Source organism: Antedon mediterranea, chromosome 1 (assembly GCF_964355755.1).
Source record: "Antedon mediterranea chromosome 1, ecAntMedi1.1, whole genome shotgun sequence".
Classification (NCBI taxonomy): domain Eukaryota; kingdom Metazoa; phylum Echinodermata; class Crinoidea; order Comatulida; family Antedonidae; genus Antedon; species Antedon mediterranea.
The window spans coordinates 12936984-12956854 of record NC_092670.1 but is presented as its reverse complement, the minus strand read 5'-3'; the positions used below and the strand labels follow the sequence as shown (position 1 = coordinate 12956854).

Sequence of the window (19871 nt, the reverse complement as noted above, 5' to 3'; positions counted from 1 at the left end):
TTTATTTTCAAAGTGAAAAAACGTGATGGTAAATTTGAACTGTACAAGACGAAAGCAAATTCAACAGGAGATTTGGAGAAAATATGGCAAATGATTTTGCATTGAATATCTGGTCAAATCAGATAAATAATCATACGATTTCTGGATGTGAAAGAATCAACGAACAAATTTAATTTAAATGGGAAATGTATAAGACGAACTCAAATTCAACAGGAGATTTGGAAATATTGAAATAGTGGTATTTTATATTCGGAACTATATACGAAACATAACATGACACAAGATAACGACACTTTTAGCAGCATAGGACTTGGATATCTCGTCAAACCGATTGAATAATCAGAATTGGAATTATGGCCACGCAAAAAAGAGTGTTAATGTTCCTTTTTGAAAGTTCCGAGAGAGGGGTTTAAAGGGAAAGGTTTGATTTGAACAGCTTTGCAATGAGACTTTTTCAATTACAGTGGGGGACGATCAACTACTTATACATGGTCTACATGACGATTTTGTTTAATGAAACATTAATTTCAAACTTAAATAACATTTTAAAAACGAATATAATAATTTGTATATAGAGTATGTATGAAACATTAATGCCATAATATAAACAGACCAATTTGTACATTTTATTATCCACCCTAGTTTTTACACCAGTAATAAAGTTTTAAGCAATTAAATATATATCTACTATGAGCTGTTATTTATTTTACAACCAGATTTCAGTATTTGTATTTAGCATACCTGTACTCTTTCTTAAAGCTTAAATTTGTCTCAAAAAACTGTTTTCAATTCCTTCAATAATTGGTCGCAAATAAATATAAGTACATAACTGTTAACAAGCTGTTAACAAGCTTGAAAATGGATAAATCGAAAGCAACCAAACTATACAGATACTCTTCCACATTGAATACACCCCCATATTAGACTTTTCCTACGTCTCTACAGTCTTTCTGTTAGTGTCGTTTGTTAGTATTCCCCTAAGAAAATCATTGGTATATTCCTTTATGAACGCGAACAGAGGACGTTTTGATTCCAGCTCAAATATATGACACGCTAAGTGTGCCAAAATGCATTTCTTTTTACGAATATTAAGCAAAATCGTTAACTACACCCATACACACAAGTAGGGCCTCTGTGTATTTTGTTTTAGACCTCTGTTTATCTGTTATTTTCATCAACAACAAAACCATTACAAGGTATAAACCAAGCATAGGCAAGACATTTGCATTACTTATAAATAAAAAGAGGCACTTTCAAAGATGCTTACAAATCGAAAGACTAAAAATATCCACCACCAAGATAAGAACAAATATTTACTCCTCAAATAGATACCATTAAATTTAAAGCTAAATAGATAGTTCATTATCGTTGATGCCGTCACCTAACGATGTTCATATGTTTCAATACAACAGCATTAGCATCTGTAATATAAAAAATAAATAAAAATATTTGGCTAAAGTACTTATTATGTAGTACTAAAATGCTGATTTTTTAAAATCTTGATAGACTTTTCAAAAGTGTGGACAAACCATAGAGGTGAAAACACATCCAAACACAGAGGACACTAATAAAAATCTTGGGTATTAGAATGTGTAGTAAACTGTTTTCAAGGCACTTTCCAAGCATGGCCTACAGTATTTGAATATCTTTAGCGATAGACAGCCGGGAAATCACTCAAAATATTACAAAAACTCTCATGACTTGGGTGGTCTTTTATATACTGGTTCCTACTTTCACTACGGAAATCACTAGATACTTTAAATAAGCATCATCATCATATTTAAGTGGTGTGAACATTTCTTTAATTGTTTAGCATTGTCAATAGTTTAACTCATCAGTTGAATATCTAAGTAACCAGAGACCATGTCCCCACTTAACAATAACATAGAATCCTCTTTTCAAAAGATGCTTTGGATTTTTAACATGCGTCTTCTTTCTTTTGTATCTTTTTTTATGCCAAATGAGGCGAGGGAAATTCGATATCTGTATTGTGCGTGTTCAATTGAAAACTTGTGCTGTTCCACTGTACCACCATTGCCAATTAACATTAGAACATTTTAATTTTTGCATATACAGATGGTTTGTTTTTGTGTTTGTTCTGCTATTTTTCTCTATTTTATTATTTCATACACACCCAACAGTGAGCACAAACTCGTCCACTACAGGATGGATAAACTAGTTCATAATTTATAATGCTTATAAACTATACCTCATTTGAGGCTTAAGGAGTATATGAAAAAAGTGTGAGTCAAAATCCTGGCACTAAGTCAGGATTGAACCATGGACCTTGGGTTTGGAAGGCAAGAACATCAACCACAGTGTCTCAAAGACTGTACAGGCCATGATTCCAAACAGTAGTTTGAGGAAGTTGACAGCATGTCAATGAAACATCACTATGGTAGTTATACCAATTTTGTCTGTATTGTTTGGTTCAACAAAAAAATAATCATTTTTCAGTTTATTTATATTTGGAACCAGATGAATTTATTAAATAGTATTAACCATCAAGCTCCAGCTCCAATGCGTATTAATATTATCCACTCAATGCTGGTGTACTGAAACTGTTTCTCATGCATTGCAAGTAACTTAAGGGGCCAATCAATGTGGATAGTTAGTTGCTGGTTTATTTTTTATCTCTGGTTATTTGCAACACAAATATAATAATAATAATATATTACTTACAATCTTCATGCACAAGGTGATTTAAAATTAATCCATGGAAAACTTCTTCTTCGTCATAAGAATCACTTGGCTGGTATTTCCTAAAAATAATTAATTAAACAATTGAATGAATAACTCAGAAATGTTATTGAAAGAGTGTTGAATAAATTGTAAATCAATCATTTTTAATTTCAATTCAATTAATTTTAATTTCAATTTATTCAAAAATATATTAAAGATGTTGAAGAGATAAATATATACATACATATATATGTAGATGCATTGAGGCAGCAAAAGTGCTCAATTGAAATCAAGAGCGAATATATATTTATGAATTAGATAGAACACGGGCGTCTATTACACGGTGTTTCACGTTAAACGATCTTCAGATAGACTGAACAATACCGTATCTCGAGTTGTTATAAGGCTTTAGTCAGGTGGTATGTAAATTTTCTTGTTATGACGACATTTTGAAATCAGTTCAGACCTTTTGTTTAACAAATTTGTTTTGTTTGCATTTAGAATACATACTGTAGCTTTTCATTTAGACAAAATGAAAATTGAAAACATAACAAAATAAAAATGTACCTAAATAATAAGAAAAATTTAACATTACAGTCTCCCCTCCTTCTAGTATCAAATTATCTATATATTATAAGATGTAACTAATATACTCAAATACAAAAAGAGTAAAATAATCCAATTGACAAAATACAGTCTTTGATTGCTCTTTGTCTATCTTTTTTATGTCTTGTCTTGGCCTAACCTACCATTAATAGATAAGTGTTTATTTTAATACTGGTTGGAGCCAATTTATTCAGGCAAACCTTGCTAGCAAAACCTGCTTTGGGAGATCACTGAATACTTACCATCCCATTTGTGAATGACACCGTGGGCAGCGTGTGATCTGCCATGCTGTGTCTTCAAACCAGGAATCTGATTGATAAACCTGAAATATAAAGATAGTTATATATATAAACAAATCAGGCACAGAACATTAATTCTAAACCGCCCGGTGATATACTGAAATTTTAATTAATTAATTTGAAACGATAAAGATGAGGAAATCTGTGAGAATGAGAAAAAGTCGCCCCAACCGAGGCGTTATATATATATATATATATCATTAACAGAAGCTCTGTCTACACTAAACTAGTTTGACAAAAAGTGTGATGTCATTTTGTCACCTAAAGTTTGATAGTGTAGACAGAGCTTATAAATTGCCTTATTAGAAAAAAACAAGACTAACTAAATGCTTACAGAGTCCTGGCCATTCTATAGTATTCAGCTATATTGTAGTACTATCAAACTAGTTTGACAAAAAAAGTGTGTTGTGCCAAAATATGGTAGTGATATGCTCAAATATGGTAGTGATATGCTCAAATATGGTAGTGATATGACATCATTACATAAAGTTTGATAGTGTAGACAGAGCTTATAAATGGCTTAATTAGAAAAAAACAAGACTAACTAAATGCTTACAGAGTCCTGGCCATTCTATAGTATTAAGCTATAGAGTACTATCAAACTAGTTTGACAAAAAAAGTGTGATGTGCCAAAATATGGTAGTGATATGACATCATCACATTAAGTTTGATAGTGTAGACAGAGCTTTCAAATTAGAAGTTTATGAGGTGCCAGTCACTGCAATAAACAGTGTGTGATGCCAATAGTTGTTGAAAAAGTAAACTGCAGTAGAATAATTCCTACATGGTCCCATATTTATAATTCACTTTAAAAACAAATTTTCCACAAAATTGTAGTTGTAATAAAAATATTCACACCTACCTTTGAATCTACCAGAACTTGAGCATCTGTGGCTGTTATGACATCAAATGTAGAGCCTAAAAAACAAATATAAAACTTTTAAATTTATTTAAAAAAGACAAAAAATATGAATTTTTTGTTCAAACTAGAGACCTAATATTTGACACCTAAAAATTGTAAAATGAAGTGAACATTTCCATATCAAAATTTAGTTGGGTGGGGTGTAGACGGGTGGGGTGTAGACGGGTGGGGTGTAGACGGGTGGGGTGTAGACGGGTGGGGTGTAGACGGGTGGGGTGTAGACGGGTGGGGAGTAGACGGGCGGGGTGTAGATGGGCAGGGTGTAGATGGGTGGGGTGTAGATGGGTGAAGTGTAGATGGGCAGGGTGTAGATGGGTGGGGTGTTGATGGGTGGGGTGTAGATGGGTGGGGTGTAGATGGGTGGGGTGTAGATGGGTGGGGTGTAGATGGGCAGTGTGTAAATTGGCGGGGTGTAGGTGGGTGGGGTGTAGATGTGTGGGATGTAAATTGATGGGGTGTAGATGGCTGGGCCAACATTGCACTTTATTACACCAATCACCTACCCTGAGGATTACGAAGTAACTGTACAAGGATGTCCGGAATGCCTAGAATGGTGGATTCACGACTTTGTACAACTTTTGTAGCTGGAAAGTATTCCAAATCAGATGCTTTTACAATATCATGACCACAGTGTCGGCATATCAACACATCTAAGCAGTAAAAAAAAAGTTCAGTACATAATAAACAATCTGTCTGCCTAATTAATAATAATATATTAATAGTAAGCGGTCATACTAATCTTCACCAGGTAGTGGCCCGGTATTAATGTTAAGTAAATGTTATTAACATGCTTTAGTGGTAGATTTAACAAGTTAAAATCGGTCAGTCTAATTACCGAAAACAACCGAAAACAACCATAAACAACTGAAAACAACCATAAACAACCAAAAACAACCGAAAACAAACCGAAAACAAAATAACAATATCTAAATACCGAAAACAAATTTGATGCAGCTACTATATTGACCTCGCACGCCAAACAAATTTCTACAGTATATTTTTTTAATGTCGCCCTCTATTGATAGGTGTTTCTAAAGCCAACAAGACCGCGCGCGCAAAGCCAAGGAGATAGAGACCATACGAAATGGAAGTGTGCACAAAATTTAACTCAATATCGTACAAACTCAATGATAACACCGTGCATTTACTTACAGAATCTACAATATGTTAGATATTTAATGTATATGTTACATGAATCTTACAGAGACAAGGAATTGTCTGTAGTCGTAAGACCCTTTGAAAAATAAAACATTATCATAAAGAAAAAAACATGAAATAAGGTTTTAAAGATACAAGTTGGAAAGTTAAAGTATTCCTACATATAATATAAAAGAAACTACATAATAGTAGCCTAACACTCACACGCACCACGCATAATATATAAGCATTTTAATATATTAGCATATAAGTACTGTAATTCGATATAATCACTTCTAAAATACTTTTTTAGTATTTTATAACAATTTTAACAACTAGGGATGGTTCTCGAATACATAGTATAATTTCAGCGATTTCAAATGTACTTACCGCATGACAATAATACACCACTTCTACGACGTTTATTTGTGTATATTGTGTTTATATGTAAACAGTTTGTACATGTGAAAAACACCTCTATTCGGTGCAAATCGTAAATTCGCTTTAACACTAGCAGGTCTGAAAATAATACTAAAAAGTGGTCAAAAATTGGGACCGTGGTCCGGATTGCCTCCAAATGTAATGGAGTGGTCCTTGGCCACATATTTCTTGCAATAACTTTTTTGAGTAATTCTGCTAACAAACAGACAGACAATCAAATAAACAGACACACGTCGCGATCGATTAGAGATCCCTCCTTGGCGGAGGTAAATAATAAATAACTTTTAAACCAATCAATTAATTGTGATAGAAGTATTGTGGTATTTGACTGACTTTGAAAAATCAAGAAAGACGCCAATAAAAAACTCCCTTTTATGTAATGCTGAAGTAATTTTATTTCTATCTACCCAATTAATAAAGAAAAGCCAGTAATGCCAAATTCATTCTGCATACGACTGATCAGGATGTCGTGATCTATCGTATCAAAAGGATAAAAAAAAAACTGCCAAAACTATAGCATAATATATCACCCTTTATCAGGTTTCATCAACATAATATATCACTTTTAACGCGATAGAGCAGTTTCCGTACTATGAGATTTATTATATTATTTATACCGACTGATATGTTTCATAAAGTAGACAGGAAATGGTTAGATACTGAATAATCTTAATCTGAGTTTAATGTTGATTTGGTCGGGAACATAAACCAATAATTTCGCAAATCAACATTAGTAGACATTCGTAGGGAGTGAGTGGCCGAGCGGTTAAGACAGTGGAACAGTAATTACGTAGCCATAACATCGGCAGGGGTTCGAGGCTCACTCACTCCGTGGTTCTGGTGGTTAGACGAGTCTTCTCGGATAAAGACTATAAACCGTAGGTCCAGTATATATTTCAACGGAGAAAAACATTCATTAACTCATTAATCAGGGGAAACAACATTACGTTTAATTGTTAAACAACTTAATCAAAATTAAGCTGTCGCTGCAAAAGACTTAAAATGAATCCTCTCTAAAACGCACACTGCTGGAATTAAGAATTTAACTTATTTAATAAATGTTTTATTAACTTTATATATATTTTTTTTTATTTTAACCTTGATTTTAATTTGTACTGTATTACAATACTTGTAAAGTCTAGTGGTGAATTGGGCATTACACCAGAAGGCTAGCTATACTCTTTCTTTCAAAGTGATTTTTTAATGAAACAAGTACTTTGAACAAATTCATGCGTGAGCACAGGCATCATTTTCTCTCTATTTGCATTCAAATAAATTACAGTTATTCGTTTAGTGAACAAATAAATTCAAGAATCAACATTAAAATAACGTCAAATGATATGAGTTATGAGGTTCCATTTTTCATGAATTTTACGCGCGAGAGTACCCATTTCCGGCCATCTAGCTAGGGGTGTCATGGGAGTAAATTAGCTTCGCCACAGGCCCCACCATGGTTCCAATACTTCTTATCATTTTATCAGAACTAAACTTACCCACCCACCCACAATGATCATCTCAGGCATTACAAATTTCTTAGTAGGCCTCCTAGCTGTTATATGGCCACCGAATAACAAAGTTTAATAAATAATAGACTATTTAATTAATTTTCAGTGGATTATTTGTGGGGTGGGGGTATAGGCCTACTATAGTATAAAACAAAAAAACACCTCTGACGTATTTAGCTTTGCTTTTTGCTTCTCAGTTTGAAATGAACATGTCATAGGGGAAAACTTTACCTTTGCTCCCCCCCCCCCCCCACACCTCCCTATTTCAAAATCCTGGATCCGCCCCTGATTTTGGTGCCGAATACTCGTCAGATCCTGACAACCAAACCAAGGCTCACGTGTAATAACGCAGTGCTATCTACTTCAATATATCATTAATATAGAGGGCGACATAAAAAAAAATTTGTTTTCGGTAATTAGATTTTTTTAAGTTTTTTTTCGGTTTGTTTCCGGTTTGTTTTCGGTTGTTTTCGGTTGTTTTCGGTAATTAGACTGACCCGTTAAAATCATAATAACACAACAACAAAACAAAACGTCTATCACTAATATCACAGGTTTTCAGTTTCGGAGTATTAAACATAACATTATTTTAACAGTTTTTTTTTATTTTGTAATTAAAAATGTACAAAACGCACAATTAAATATCACAATAACATTAAATGTAATGTTAGCATGACATGTACTTGATAACATTTTATCAAAAAATCTACCGGGAGAATATTTCGGTCGCCTGCGACCGAAAAACTTACAATAGGTGTGCTGTCCTCCGGTAGTGTTACTTACACTAGCCTCCTAGTAGCTAGGCCGACTCTATAGAGGCTACCTAGGAGGAGGCCTAGCAGCTAAAACCTAACTAAAACTTACCCTTGTGTGTATGTGGATGCGCATACGTTTTATCAATTAGTTGAATAAAAAATATTATGATAATAAAAATAATGTCGTTACTGGAAAACATCGTTAAAATGTTATATTTAACAGCTAAAAATAACCATCTTATCATCGCATATGGCTCGATGTTGTTTTTTAGGGTTGATATAGCGCCCTCGCTTGATGGAAGATCTTTGGAATTGTTGCTTCTTCGATCTTCGGCAATCGATCTATATTCCAACAAATTATATTTAAACAAAAAAATGCCTTTGTTTACGCTAATAGTGAAAACAAAAAAACACAAAACAGGCTTCAATATTACAATAATCTACTACTTCATAATTTTAATGTTGATTCATAAAATTATTAAGTTTTAATTACAAAAAGAACTGATATAGGCCTAGATGTCAAATACAAGACAAATTTAATAATTAAATGACTGTTTTATACATTCCATAAGAAGCAAAAGGCGGGTTTTAAATAGTATACACCCATCTTGTTTAATAATAGTAGTACAGTCAACTCTCCCAATACCGGACACCTTTGGGCCGGCCAAATAAGTCTGGTTTTCTGGAAAGTCTGGTATTCGGAATGTGTTTTTAATGGTAAATATAAATTTGGGACCATTTGGTCCTCAAAAAAAGTCTGGTATTGGGAGAGTTTCTGGTTTTCAGAGAGTCCGGTATTGGGAGAGTTGACTGTATTATGCTTCGTATGAGATTTATCAAATATACAAGTCTTCAGAAAAACAATTTTTAAAACTATTTAATTCATGTTGTTGGAGTCTGTATCAACTGACATGCTAAGTAGGCCTACAGGAAAGTAAAAAAATATAATTATACGGTAAAACTTGGTACAAGAAAAACCTGAACCCAATTTATGCATTAGTAATCAATTCAAAATGGTCACCCAATTTAAATACAAAAATCAAATGAAAAATACATTTGTTCCTTTTTTTTCAATATGAATTTTGCAGAAATTAATCATAAAACAATTATTGATGTGAAATTAAAACAGTATTAGTAACCCAGCATATAGAAAGACATACAACCACAAAATAAACAACAAAATAAAAGCATCACTAAAATTAAAGAACTATTATAACATTTTTTTTTTTTAATAATTACATGTAGAATTTAAAATCTAATAAACTTCCAATTTTTTTAAAAATAATAGTCAAACTATGATACTAATAGCAGTAATTGCTAAGCTGTCTTAGAAATTATTCTGCTGCAGTTACTGCAGTAAACAGTGTATATGATTACCTAAAAAGCTTGCTAAATAATTACAAAAAGAGGTGTAAAATATACAAACGTAAATACTGTCGAACCTGAATGCAATAAGATCATATTGTCAAAATATACATATAGTTTTCTTTAAAAAGTTCCAGAATACTAATGAACCTACTTTAATTAAAATAAAGTCTCAATTCCAACACTCTTAAAAAATAAAGGTAAATAAAGCGACAAAATTACTATTATTAAATCTTCAAATGCATTAATTTCTGAAATAAGAATAGCTAAACAAATTATATTTCATTGCAAAGTTTATATTTATCATTAAGAGACTAATTTATATATTATAAGGTATAGAATATTTTTTTAATTAATTAAAGTCACTTTATATATAGCCTATTCTTACATAACATGAAATATACCCTTATGGTGCAAAATTTTGGGTTTAAATAACCCATCTTGAATACTGCAGTTTGAACCTATTGTTGTTACATTTAATAGTTTCTAAGAAACATATCTGGAAAAAAAAAGAATTTAAATCTAAATAAACATACATTTTGAAGTACCCTATTTTTTAATTACACAAACCTTTTTACTATTAAATTAATTTGAGCAGTTAAGGAGTAATATTCAGATTAATGTCACTATACACATACAAATGCATCCTTATCTTGGTAGAATTAATGCAGATGGTTTAGTAGTTCTATCTAAAAATTAGAATTTTAATAAAAGTTGTGTAAACTGGACTGTTGAGGAGATTTACCAAATCAAACTCTGTGTTGTTTCTGTCCAGTGCTATAGATTATCAGATGATTGGCTAGTAAAATACAGTAGTGACGGACATTCAGGGGACACACTTTAGCACTACGGCCATCACCTATTCAGGGGAGGACACTTCTATAAAGGAACACATTGTCAGGCCCCCAATAGGATCATGTCTCTCGATCTTCTACATTGTTATCCAATATTACAACTCTTATAAACAAGTTAGCATTATCAATGAAACTACATAACTTAATAAATACAGATTTAGACACTGTTTGATTTTTTTCCTTGCATTACTTTACAAAATAGATACTCTATAAAAGGCAGTATTACTGCATAATTTTCAGCAGTTAAGGATTGAAGTTCAGATTTTGATCACTATACACATACTATTATGCATCCTTATCTTGGTAGAATAAATACAGATTGTTCAGTCCATCTTTAGGTTGACATAAATATATCTTATGAACTTCAGTGAAGCGAAGAATGATACGGTCCCGAGCATGAGAAAGAACATGTAGCAAGCGAGAATCGAGTAACCAAAGAATTCAACGGTTTGCAATGAGCCGGACATACTGGAACGCTTGTAGTAATAGAAAATTGAGTACAAGAACACAAATACACCAGTGGATCTGAAAGAAAAATGAAGACAATTAAAAACTGACAAAATTCTTGAATTATAAGTAAAAAAACAATGGTTCAACCATGTAAAATTTAGGACCATGTCAATATTATTCTACTGCAGTTACTGCAGTAACTTCATTTTACTCTTTAACCTTTTTATGCAATTATTTAGCAAGATTTTTTGCCTTATAAACTTTTACATTGAAACATATTAAAATTATATTATTATTAATTTTGCAGTACAAAAATTTAGTTACTGCAGTAATAGCAGTAGATTAAATTTGACATGGTCCCTTATTTTAAAATATGCACATTAACTAATAATGATTAACCAATTGTGACAATGTATTGCTGTAAGTCTATTGTTTGTTTTAATTTATACTACAAAGAAAACAGTATTTTAAAAACTTAATAATACAGTACTTACCCTGCGCTAAAAATCGAACGCCACCACCATCTATAATCCTCATTTGATAGTTGGAAGTATGTGAGGGCGACAGATATACACGCCGTCACGCTCAATAAAATTCCGTAAACAACAAATAGAATTCCATAAAGTGTATACTGCTCACGACCCCATAAGGTGGCAAATATGTAGTACAACTCAACTGATATAGCACTAATATAAAAAGAAAAATTTATTTATTATTATATATGGCTTGGATTTGGTTTAAGTCATATTTGTATAAAGATATAACATAGTAAAACAGAAACAAAAATGTGTCAACCAATCACCCAGTGGCCATATTAGAACCATTGTATTAGGCGCTATACAAGACTACCATTGTTCTTATCATTATTATATCAAAATCATGACTTTTTACTCATTTATGTTAAAAATGAAATGGTAAATTTTGCACCATTTACATACCTGAATGGTAAGAACCCTCCGATGACACAGTGCATAAACACTGACCGGTACCACGGTACAGTGGGTATCTCTCGAGCAATGTTCTTGGTACGACAAGGTGCATCAAAGCTACCGGCGAAGTTCTTACCCATAATACCACCGATTACCGTCAATGGATAGCCAACTGTAATAATATAAATATGAAATGATGTTTATTTAATTTTAAAAACAAATTGTGTTTACCGTACTGACGCGGGTATAAGCCCAACCCCCTTGAACATGAAATCACGTCAAGTTTGGGGGGTGGGCTTATACCCGAGGATCCAAAAATGCAGATCGTCAAAAACAGCACATGTACACTGTGCATTCCACCATGCGAGCGAGCGCCCTTACGTGTACGACGTTGCCTCTAAATACACGAGGTGTAGAGTGTCGGAAAATTAAGCTTATAGTTCGTGTAATTTATCGTAGAATATCATATTTTAAACATCAATTGAACAAGAATTTATCAAGCAGAAAAGCAAGTATACAATGGTTCGTTAAATAGAAATGTACCAAAGAAATTTAATGCTTGTTTATGGCAGCCGATACCAAATAGTGGTTTTCCGTTTTGGCGACTTGTAGCGTCGTGTGTGAAGCGATCTTCGACCGCGATGGAGTGTAAACAAAACAGGACCGTTAGGCCTCATATGGCCTAGCGTATATTAGCCTAGCCTATATTAGCCTTATCAAAGGTAGGTGTATTCGGTGTATGGACGTCGCCAAATACAAAATAATGTATTACGATACACACTGTAGATCTTCGAATTAATGGGTGGGCTTATACCCGAGTGCCTCATTTTTCATGAAAATTAGTCAAAAGTCGGGGGTGGGCTTATACCCGAGTATGGGCTTATACCCGCGTCAGTACGGTAATTACAAGGAGAAAATTATAATTTGTCAAAAAAAGTTTTTCCATTACAGTATTAAAATAATACAGTTCATTACTTGTCTACTAACAAGTACTGTAGATAACTCAAATGTTTCCTAAAGTAGTTCAAATGAACGGCATCACTACAATAACCTATGCTTAAAATGTAAATGTGTTTAGTTCCGAAATACTTACTTAGTATCCACATGATAATGAGGAGGAGAATGGTTGTAAAAGGTAAAGCTTGTGTTGAGTCCCAGTGCCAAGCTACTGAATTTACAATACTCCAAACAAAAAAGAATGGTACTAAAAAGAGAGATATATTTGAGATATTATACATAATAAAATAAAGTCAATTATAAGTCCTAGCAAGTATACTTGCCCCAGAGCAAGTTTCAAATGTAGTTATCACTATTTAATTGTTTTCTTTTTTTGTAGAAAACGAAACAATTACCTGAAAATAAGGAAGATGTGAGGATGATGTTCCAAACCCAGTTATCCCCTCCTAGACATTTGTACATGTTGCTGCTCACATAACCTGATATACCTGGTTAAACAAGAACATGCATATAGTCAGTAATATTCATAAAGACACTCACAGAACCTTATAATATTATAACCATGTTGTCCTATTAAACAAGATCAAGTGGCAATATTTGAGGTAATATGGCAACCAAAATATTACCTCTAAAATATTGAGAACAATCACAGTTATTTCTTCAAAATCAAGCAATGCTGTGCAGTCAAGTGTATCAAGTAATTAAAAATCACAGTTTTTGCTTCATCAAACCTTTCATACAGTAAAGAGGTGCATTTATATTCTTTTAAAGATCTTACACATTTATCATCAAATTAAATTTGGACAATTGGCACAGTCTCTGAAGCTATCACAATACTTTATTGATCTTAAATATATTACTCAATACAAATCTTAAATAATGCAAAATATGCTTACATGAAGTAAAAGCGTAAAGAAGAATAGCGGCCGTGTTCATTGAACCATGCCGATGTACATTGAACATGCCCAGTAGAGCCATCAACAGAATACAGGTAGCTAACGCAATGAACTGGCTGCCAACACCTGCAGAAATATGATATTTTAGTAAATAAAAAACTGTTTGTATGGTTTATTTTTATTGTAAGCTGATGTAATCCATCTCCTTCTCTGTTTAATTTCCCCATGAGGGATTAATAAAGATATATACTGATCAGGCCTGATACTGATATTTTAAATGTAGAGAGATTAAAACAAATCTTGATAATTTCTTATGAGATGGTGTCCATTTGTAAGATGTATATTTGGTCGATAGAGGACCAAAATTGTCGGACTTTTCAATGATTCTATATCCAGGTAAAGACCTTAGATTCAGTTATATTCATTTGAAAATTTGTTTGTGTATGGTTGTCACAATCAAATCAAAATTGAAATAGAGAGCTTGACAATGACTTGTACAATTGACGTAATTGCATAATTTACATACAGTACATTCTTTTATATTGTTCCCTAATATAATATCTCTGGTACTTACCCAGCATTGAACAAAGGAGGTTCTTGTACACAGGAAATCTAAATACATCAGTGTGAATAATCTTCCATCCATTCTCATCTTGATCTAACTCTTCTACATCTTCTTCATCAATATTATAACGGGCAAAGTCATTCTTTAGAACCCTCATCTAAAAGAAGTGATTTATAAAAGGTGGTCTGAGTGTGAATAGAGCCTTGTAACTGTACATATTTAGTGGTACAATACCTAGGTGGTTTAGCATTCTCGTCTACCAATCCAAGGGTTCTTGGTTCAACCCATGGCTCTGACACATTAGCAGGTTTTTAATCATGGCCAAAGCAGCCAGCTCAATCTCATGTCATACAAGACAAGGGTTACTATGCATTTTCCCATCCTGTACAGTAATTGGCTAGTCATGTGGGTATTCTTGTTAAACAATGTTTTTGACACTTTATAATCTCACAACCCATTGGTCAAAAGTGATCAGGAGACATGTAAATAAGACGGATGTTATTATTAGGGCTCTCTAATATTTCTTGTATCCTTATGCAAGATAATTTAATCTCATTGTCTTGTCCTTCAGATATGACTTACAGCCATTGGTCTAATGTACATATACATTGCACATGTACACCAAGAGCCTAGAACACTCATTTAAAAGGAGAATTTGATCATCTTCTGGTGTAGAGTGGTGATATTGGTTCAGGACAGGGCCCTCTGGGAGAACGGTCTTGTACTGAAGGGACTTCTCAACATAAAGAATAAATAAATCTAAATCTACTAATTATCTACTGATTGACAACCAATACATACCATAATTATGACAACGAAACCAATGAGAAGAAAAACAAGTACCATTGAGTTGATAATGGACAACCAATGAACCTAAGCAAAATTAAAAGATTTATTTTACATTTCATGTAACATTTGCATGGAGTAACTTCCTATGAAAACAGAAAATCTTTTTTTGTTTTCTTGCTTAGGAGAAAATAAAATACCACAATGGATGGACAGTAAATATCTTATGAATTTTCTGTGTCACAAGTTACAACATTATCATAGGAATTAGTAAGGTTAGGTTAAAATTAAAGTAAAAATAATGTCACATGTAATACTGTATATAGAAATTTGCATAAGATACTATAAAAAATAACATGTTTGCCTAGATACGCAGGGAGAATCTACTACCATTATCTTACCTCCAATGTCTTTGGAAAGAAACTTGTTTTGCCAAGACGAGCGGCTCTGTTCTTGTATTCTAGTTTGGTGTCATGCCACGATACGCTGTAAGTGAACTTGACATCTAGTGGGGTGGTCACGTCATCCAAGCTAACGGGTTGCCGATCACGTGTACTGATGTTTGCATAAATTATCTATGAAAGAAACAGTGTATTATTAGTCTGCCTGGTCAACCTGCTGTTGGGGATCATGTTTTGAGTTTACTGTAGATGTTATGAACAAAAATAAAAAGGGAAAGAGTTTTGAGTGTAAACAATTTTGTATGTACTGTATGTAAATTAGACGGTCCCTGCGGTCATAGAATGAAATATTAGTTTGCTTTCTTTTCTGTAAACACCTATGCAAAATTTTAATTTTCTTTTTTGTAAAAAAATGTTAATACTATGGCCACTTTGAAAAACAAATTTAGCTGTTATTTAGAAGCAGAAATAGCAGAAACTAGGAGCAGATCTTGTGGGTGTGAATAGAGTCCACCTGAAAACATGTGAATTTCTGGACTCAGTACTGCTCTACAGACCTATATTTTTGTCTTGCTTTCTCACTATGTGCATTGTGCCCTTTTTGCTATTTGACCCGCAAAATTTGCATTTGCCTTACAAAACGTTACCTGATCGCCATTGTACTCTATGTGGAAATGGTGGTGCATCCATAAGTAGATTTTGTGAGTATGAGGAATGAAACCCCCTTCTTCTAGATGACCTATGAACCCTCTAACAGGAAGGTCATCAAGTACAAACTCAAAATAGTACAGATCCTCAATTGATTCTCTCAAAGTCTCTACATCCTTCTCCTTCAGACTTAAAGAACATAGATCATTGTTCTCAGAATTTTCTAGAAAAGAAAACAAAGTTATATTAAATATTTAATAATTTAACATATAATTAATAATAAAGTTATAAATATTTAATAATTTCACATAATTAATAATATAAAGTTATAAATATTGAATGTGGAAACAAAAATGAGTGAGTACAGTGGTGAGACTTGGTGGTTATGATGCTGGGCTACCTAGGGTCCTAGGTTCAAGTCCTGTCACATGTCAGGATTTTTTCAAAGACTTGTAATAAGACTTTTGTTTATGTAGAGCATCTTGTTTTGGATCTCTTGTTTGTCTTGTGAATCTATGAGGGTCACTAATGATCAGCAATTGCTGGATGGATCACCCTCGTTAAATATGGTAAAAAAAGAAATAGTTTGAAAGATTTAAACATGGTGTCTTAAATCTTAAAAACTGGTTGGTTGAAATTATTTTGAGTTAAAGGTATTAAAATAATCTTTATTATAAATAATTATAATTATCCAAGCATAACTTGATTTCACCAATAGCCATATAATGTAATGTGTACTCAAATCAGACTATTTAATTTTATATAGCACAAGGCTCACTGTATGCAACAGAAGTGAAATACTAAAAGTGCATACTTGGCATATGTTGCCTTCTTTCTGAATACTTAGTATGGTGATTTTCATTTGAATCTAGAATTTATGATTGCTTCTTTGCAAGGTTACTTAGTACTAAATTAATATATTCACTAAAAAATGTAATCTGGATTTAAAGGGAATTGGGTGATGTATGCTAATTGGGAGGAACTACAGTAATGTATGGATAATATCAAATATTCAAACATTTTACCTTTAAATTTTAAATTATACATGGAGATTGCCATACGATCTCCATCTAGAATTTCACCTAAAGTAAGGCTTCTTGTCTCAACCTGTTAAAGATAAATAACAGTAAAAAAGTATATTAATGGGACACACTAATGTAATATTATATGGTTGGTATGGTAATACAATATACTGTATTAATAATATACTAATAATATATAATAATATTTATCATTTAGATTTAAATAAATCATGAAATTAAACAAAATAAGCAACAGAAAATGTCATACGTAAAAACTTAATGTACCGTATGGTCTATGAATAATTAAACAAACATATGTTATCATCAACTAGTATTACAATTTACATATAATATTGTACAATTTACATATAATATTGTAGAGTACAAAACTATAACATATTCTTTAAGCTTTATTATCTGAGCAGACAGTATGTACTGACTGAATAATGTCGTGAGGTGGTTTCCCGATTAATCGTACGATCAAAACGGTACTGGGTATGATCAACTAGCGTTCGTGTTCCCACCGAATCATCCATTCATAGAAGTACTGATGAAGATATCAATCTGTGGCGACAATAGAATGGACCCGAGACCTGGCTATCTTCGACTTTTAAATAATAGAAAGTTTAGAAAAATGTTTTTGTTAAAATAGAAATGTACGTTGTATGTATATAGAAAAAAATGGTTGTAGTTTTCAAAATTACGTTGTATAAGTTGCGATGTGAAAAAACTGTTATTTGATCGTTAGTTGTCGTGTACATAAAGCAAAAAATATAAATAGCCTATAATAAAATAAAATAAAAATCGTTAGTAAAACTTTTAAAAAGAGTAAAGATATAAGGAAGAAAAGCAAAGAGATCATGGAGCGGCTGTACCAGAATATACAACACTAAGTATTGTAAAGTTAAAAACTAAAAATTTAGGCGATCTTGTCAAAGGTCAAGCGCCTTCAGCCTGCCACGTTTCGATATTCAATATTGAACTTGACCTTGATCATACCCAGTACCGTTTTGATCGTACGATTAATCGGGAAACCACCTCACGACAGTATGTACTGACTGTATAATTCCGTGGGATTATTTAACAATAGGTACAGTATGTTTAAATTGTGTATTTTTATATGGACACTAAACCCCACTACCAATGTATTATTATATAATTTTTACTTCTGGACCTTTAGTACTGGTATTTGAAATGATTGCCTATTGAACATTCACATAATATTTTGCAAACTGTGATAATCCTGACTACAAACCTACAAACTACTGTACGTATACACAAAATGGCAAACAATAGGTTCTTACACAATACAAAAGTGTGTGTACTTTTCTATACACGATTAGGGAGTCTATTTATACAACAATATGGCAATTTTTAAACTCATCAATATTAGAGTTGACTACATTACATTTTAACTAAGGTAATTACAATTTAATGAATACTTGTATAACAATCTACTAATAAATTATTGTCAGATGGTTAAAATTTGTATGTATTTTTTTTATGATCGAAAATGAATTTTAAACATATTTTATGATGATAAATATATTATTTTATTTTACTTTGAATGCGCAAAACATAATATTTTTCACACGATAATACAAAATACTAAATGTTAGTTTTTAATAAATATTGTGTGTTGTTAAAAAAGATAAAGGACAAATTGATACTGGAATACATTTATACAATGTATGTATAAAAATATTTATTTTCACTTGTGTTGGAGAGTAGACAAATTCATAGCTTTATGGAAACCATAAAAAATGTATCTAAAAATGCCTAAAATGTAACTAAACCACAATAATAATTCTTACCTTCTCAGGTCTACATACTGGTAGTTGATAGTAATGGTAGGTTTCATGAGGGTTGAAATATGGACCCACTTTATTGACATATAAAACCACCTGAAATCAAATTTTTTATTTACCAATTAAAATGCAAATTTGCAATAAAAATACTTCAAATAAAGGATTTTTTTGTTTAGCAATTTATAACCTAATTAAAAAATAAATGCAAATTTACAAATTCACATGATGGTTAACACTTTGACTGCCAAACACGAAGATCTTCGTTTTTGGAAACACAACGCTTGACTGCCAAACACGAAGATCTTCGTTTTTCGCGTTTTTTTACGAAATCCGGTAGATAGGTTAATTATTGGTATATACTATAAATATGGACACTATATTCGGTCTGGACCGTGAATATTTAACTTTTTGAAAGTAACTAATCTGGTTACAAACGATTGTCAAAATGGTACCTGTCGAAATAACATACACCGCGCATCACAGTAGCGCGTACAGCGATGGTTTGGCGCATTGTGTATCGGTCGCGCGCTAGCTATGCCGACGAAGCATTACAAATGTTTATGTGCATTGGCATGTTTGTTTGTTATCTGAATAAAAAATAATGGATGCATTTTCAATATGAAGTCTTTAATTTTATTATTGTATGTATACCCTAATTGTTTTGGTGTTTCACTGTAAGTGGCCGAGTTTAACGCAACACACTTGTTTAGAAATGGTATGAACATTATCATCAGTTTACTAGCTAGGCTAGTACGTAGTACTAGGCTAGCCTAGGCCTAGTCGTAAAACGGCTCCGGACCAAATTTAGGCCTTGTTAACTAGGCCTGGTGTCTTTATTATGTG

The 19871-nt window shown here is 32.5% G+C and overlaps 2 protein-coding genes across 4 annotated transcripts in view; both read right to left on the bottom strand.

The window, feature by feature from the left end:
• Positions 1-19871, bottom strand: part of LOC140057167 (uncharacterized) — an 82758-nt gene that overhangs the window by 58421 nt on the left and 4466 nt on the right. Inside the window, exons 1-6 of one of the 3 annotated variants that reach the window (XM_072102724.1) lie at positions 8457-8600; positions 5013-5159; positions 4450-4505; positions 3531-3610; positions 2683-2762; positions 185-1421 (exon numbers count right to left, since the gene is read on the bottom strand). In XM_072102724.1, coding sequence (XP_071958825.1) covers positions 1378-1421; positions 2683-2762; positions 3531-3610; positions 4450-4505; positions 5013-5159; positions 8457-8592 — 543 coding nt within the window. In that variant the 5' untranslated portion in view covers positions 8593-8600 and the 3' untranslated portion in view covers positions 185-1377. Of the gene's footprint in view, positions 1-184; positions 1422-2682; positions 2763-3530; positions 3611-4449; positions 4506-5012; positions 5160-8456; positions 8601-19871 lie in introns of those variants that run through there. The other 2 variants (XM_072102730.1, XM_072102738.1) reach the window with 2 other exon arrangements.
• On the bottom strand, positions 9327-19118 carry LOC140057065 (transmembrane 9 superfamily member 1-like). The gene is made up of 12 exons (XM_072102611.1): positions 19035-19118; positions 17224-17305; positions 16198-16421; positions 15551-15724; positions 15165-15236; positions 14373-14520; positions 13799-13924; positions 13298-13390; positions 13039-13149; positions 11955-12117; positions 11511-11702; positions 9327-11091 (listed from the first exon to the last, which is right to left on the bottom strand). Exons 2-12 carry the CDS (start codon positions 17255-17257, stop codon positions 10890-10892), a joined length of 1539 nt encoding a protein of 512 aa, XP_071958712.1. The 5' UTR covers positions 17258-17305; positions 19035-19118; the 3' UTR covers positions 9327-10889.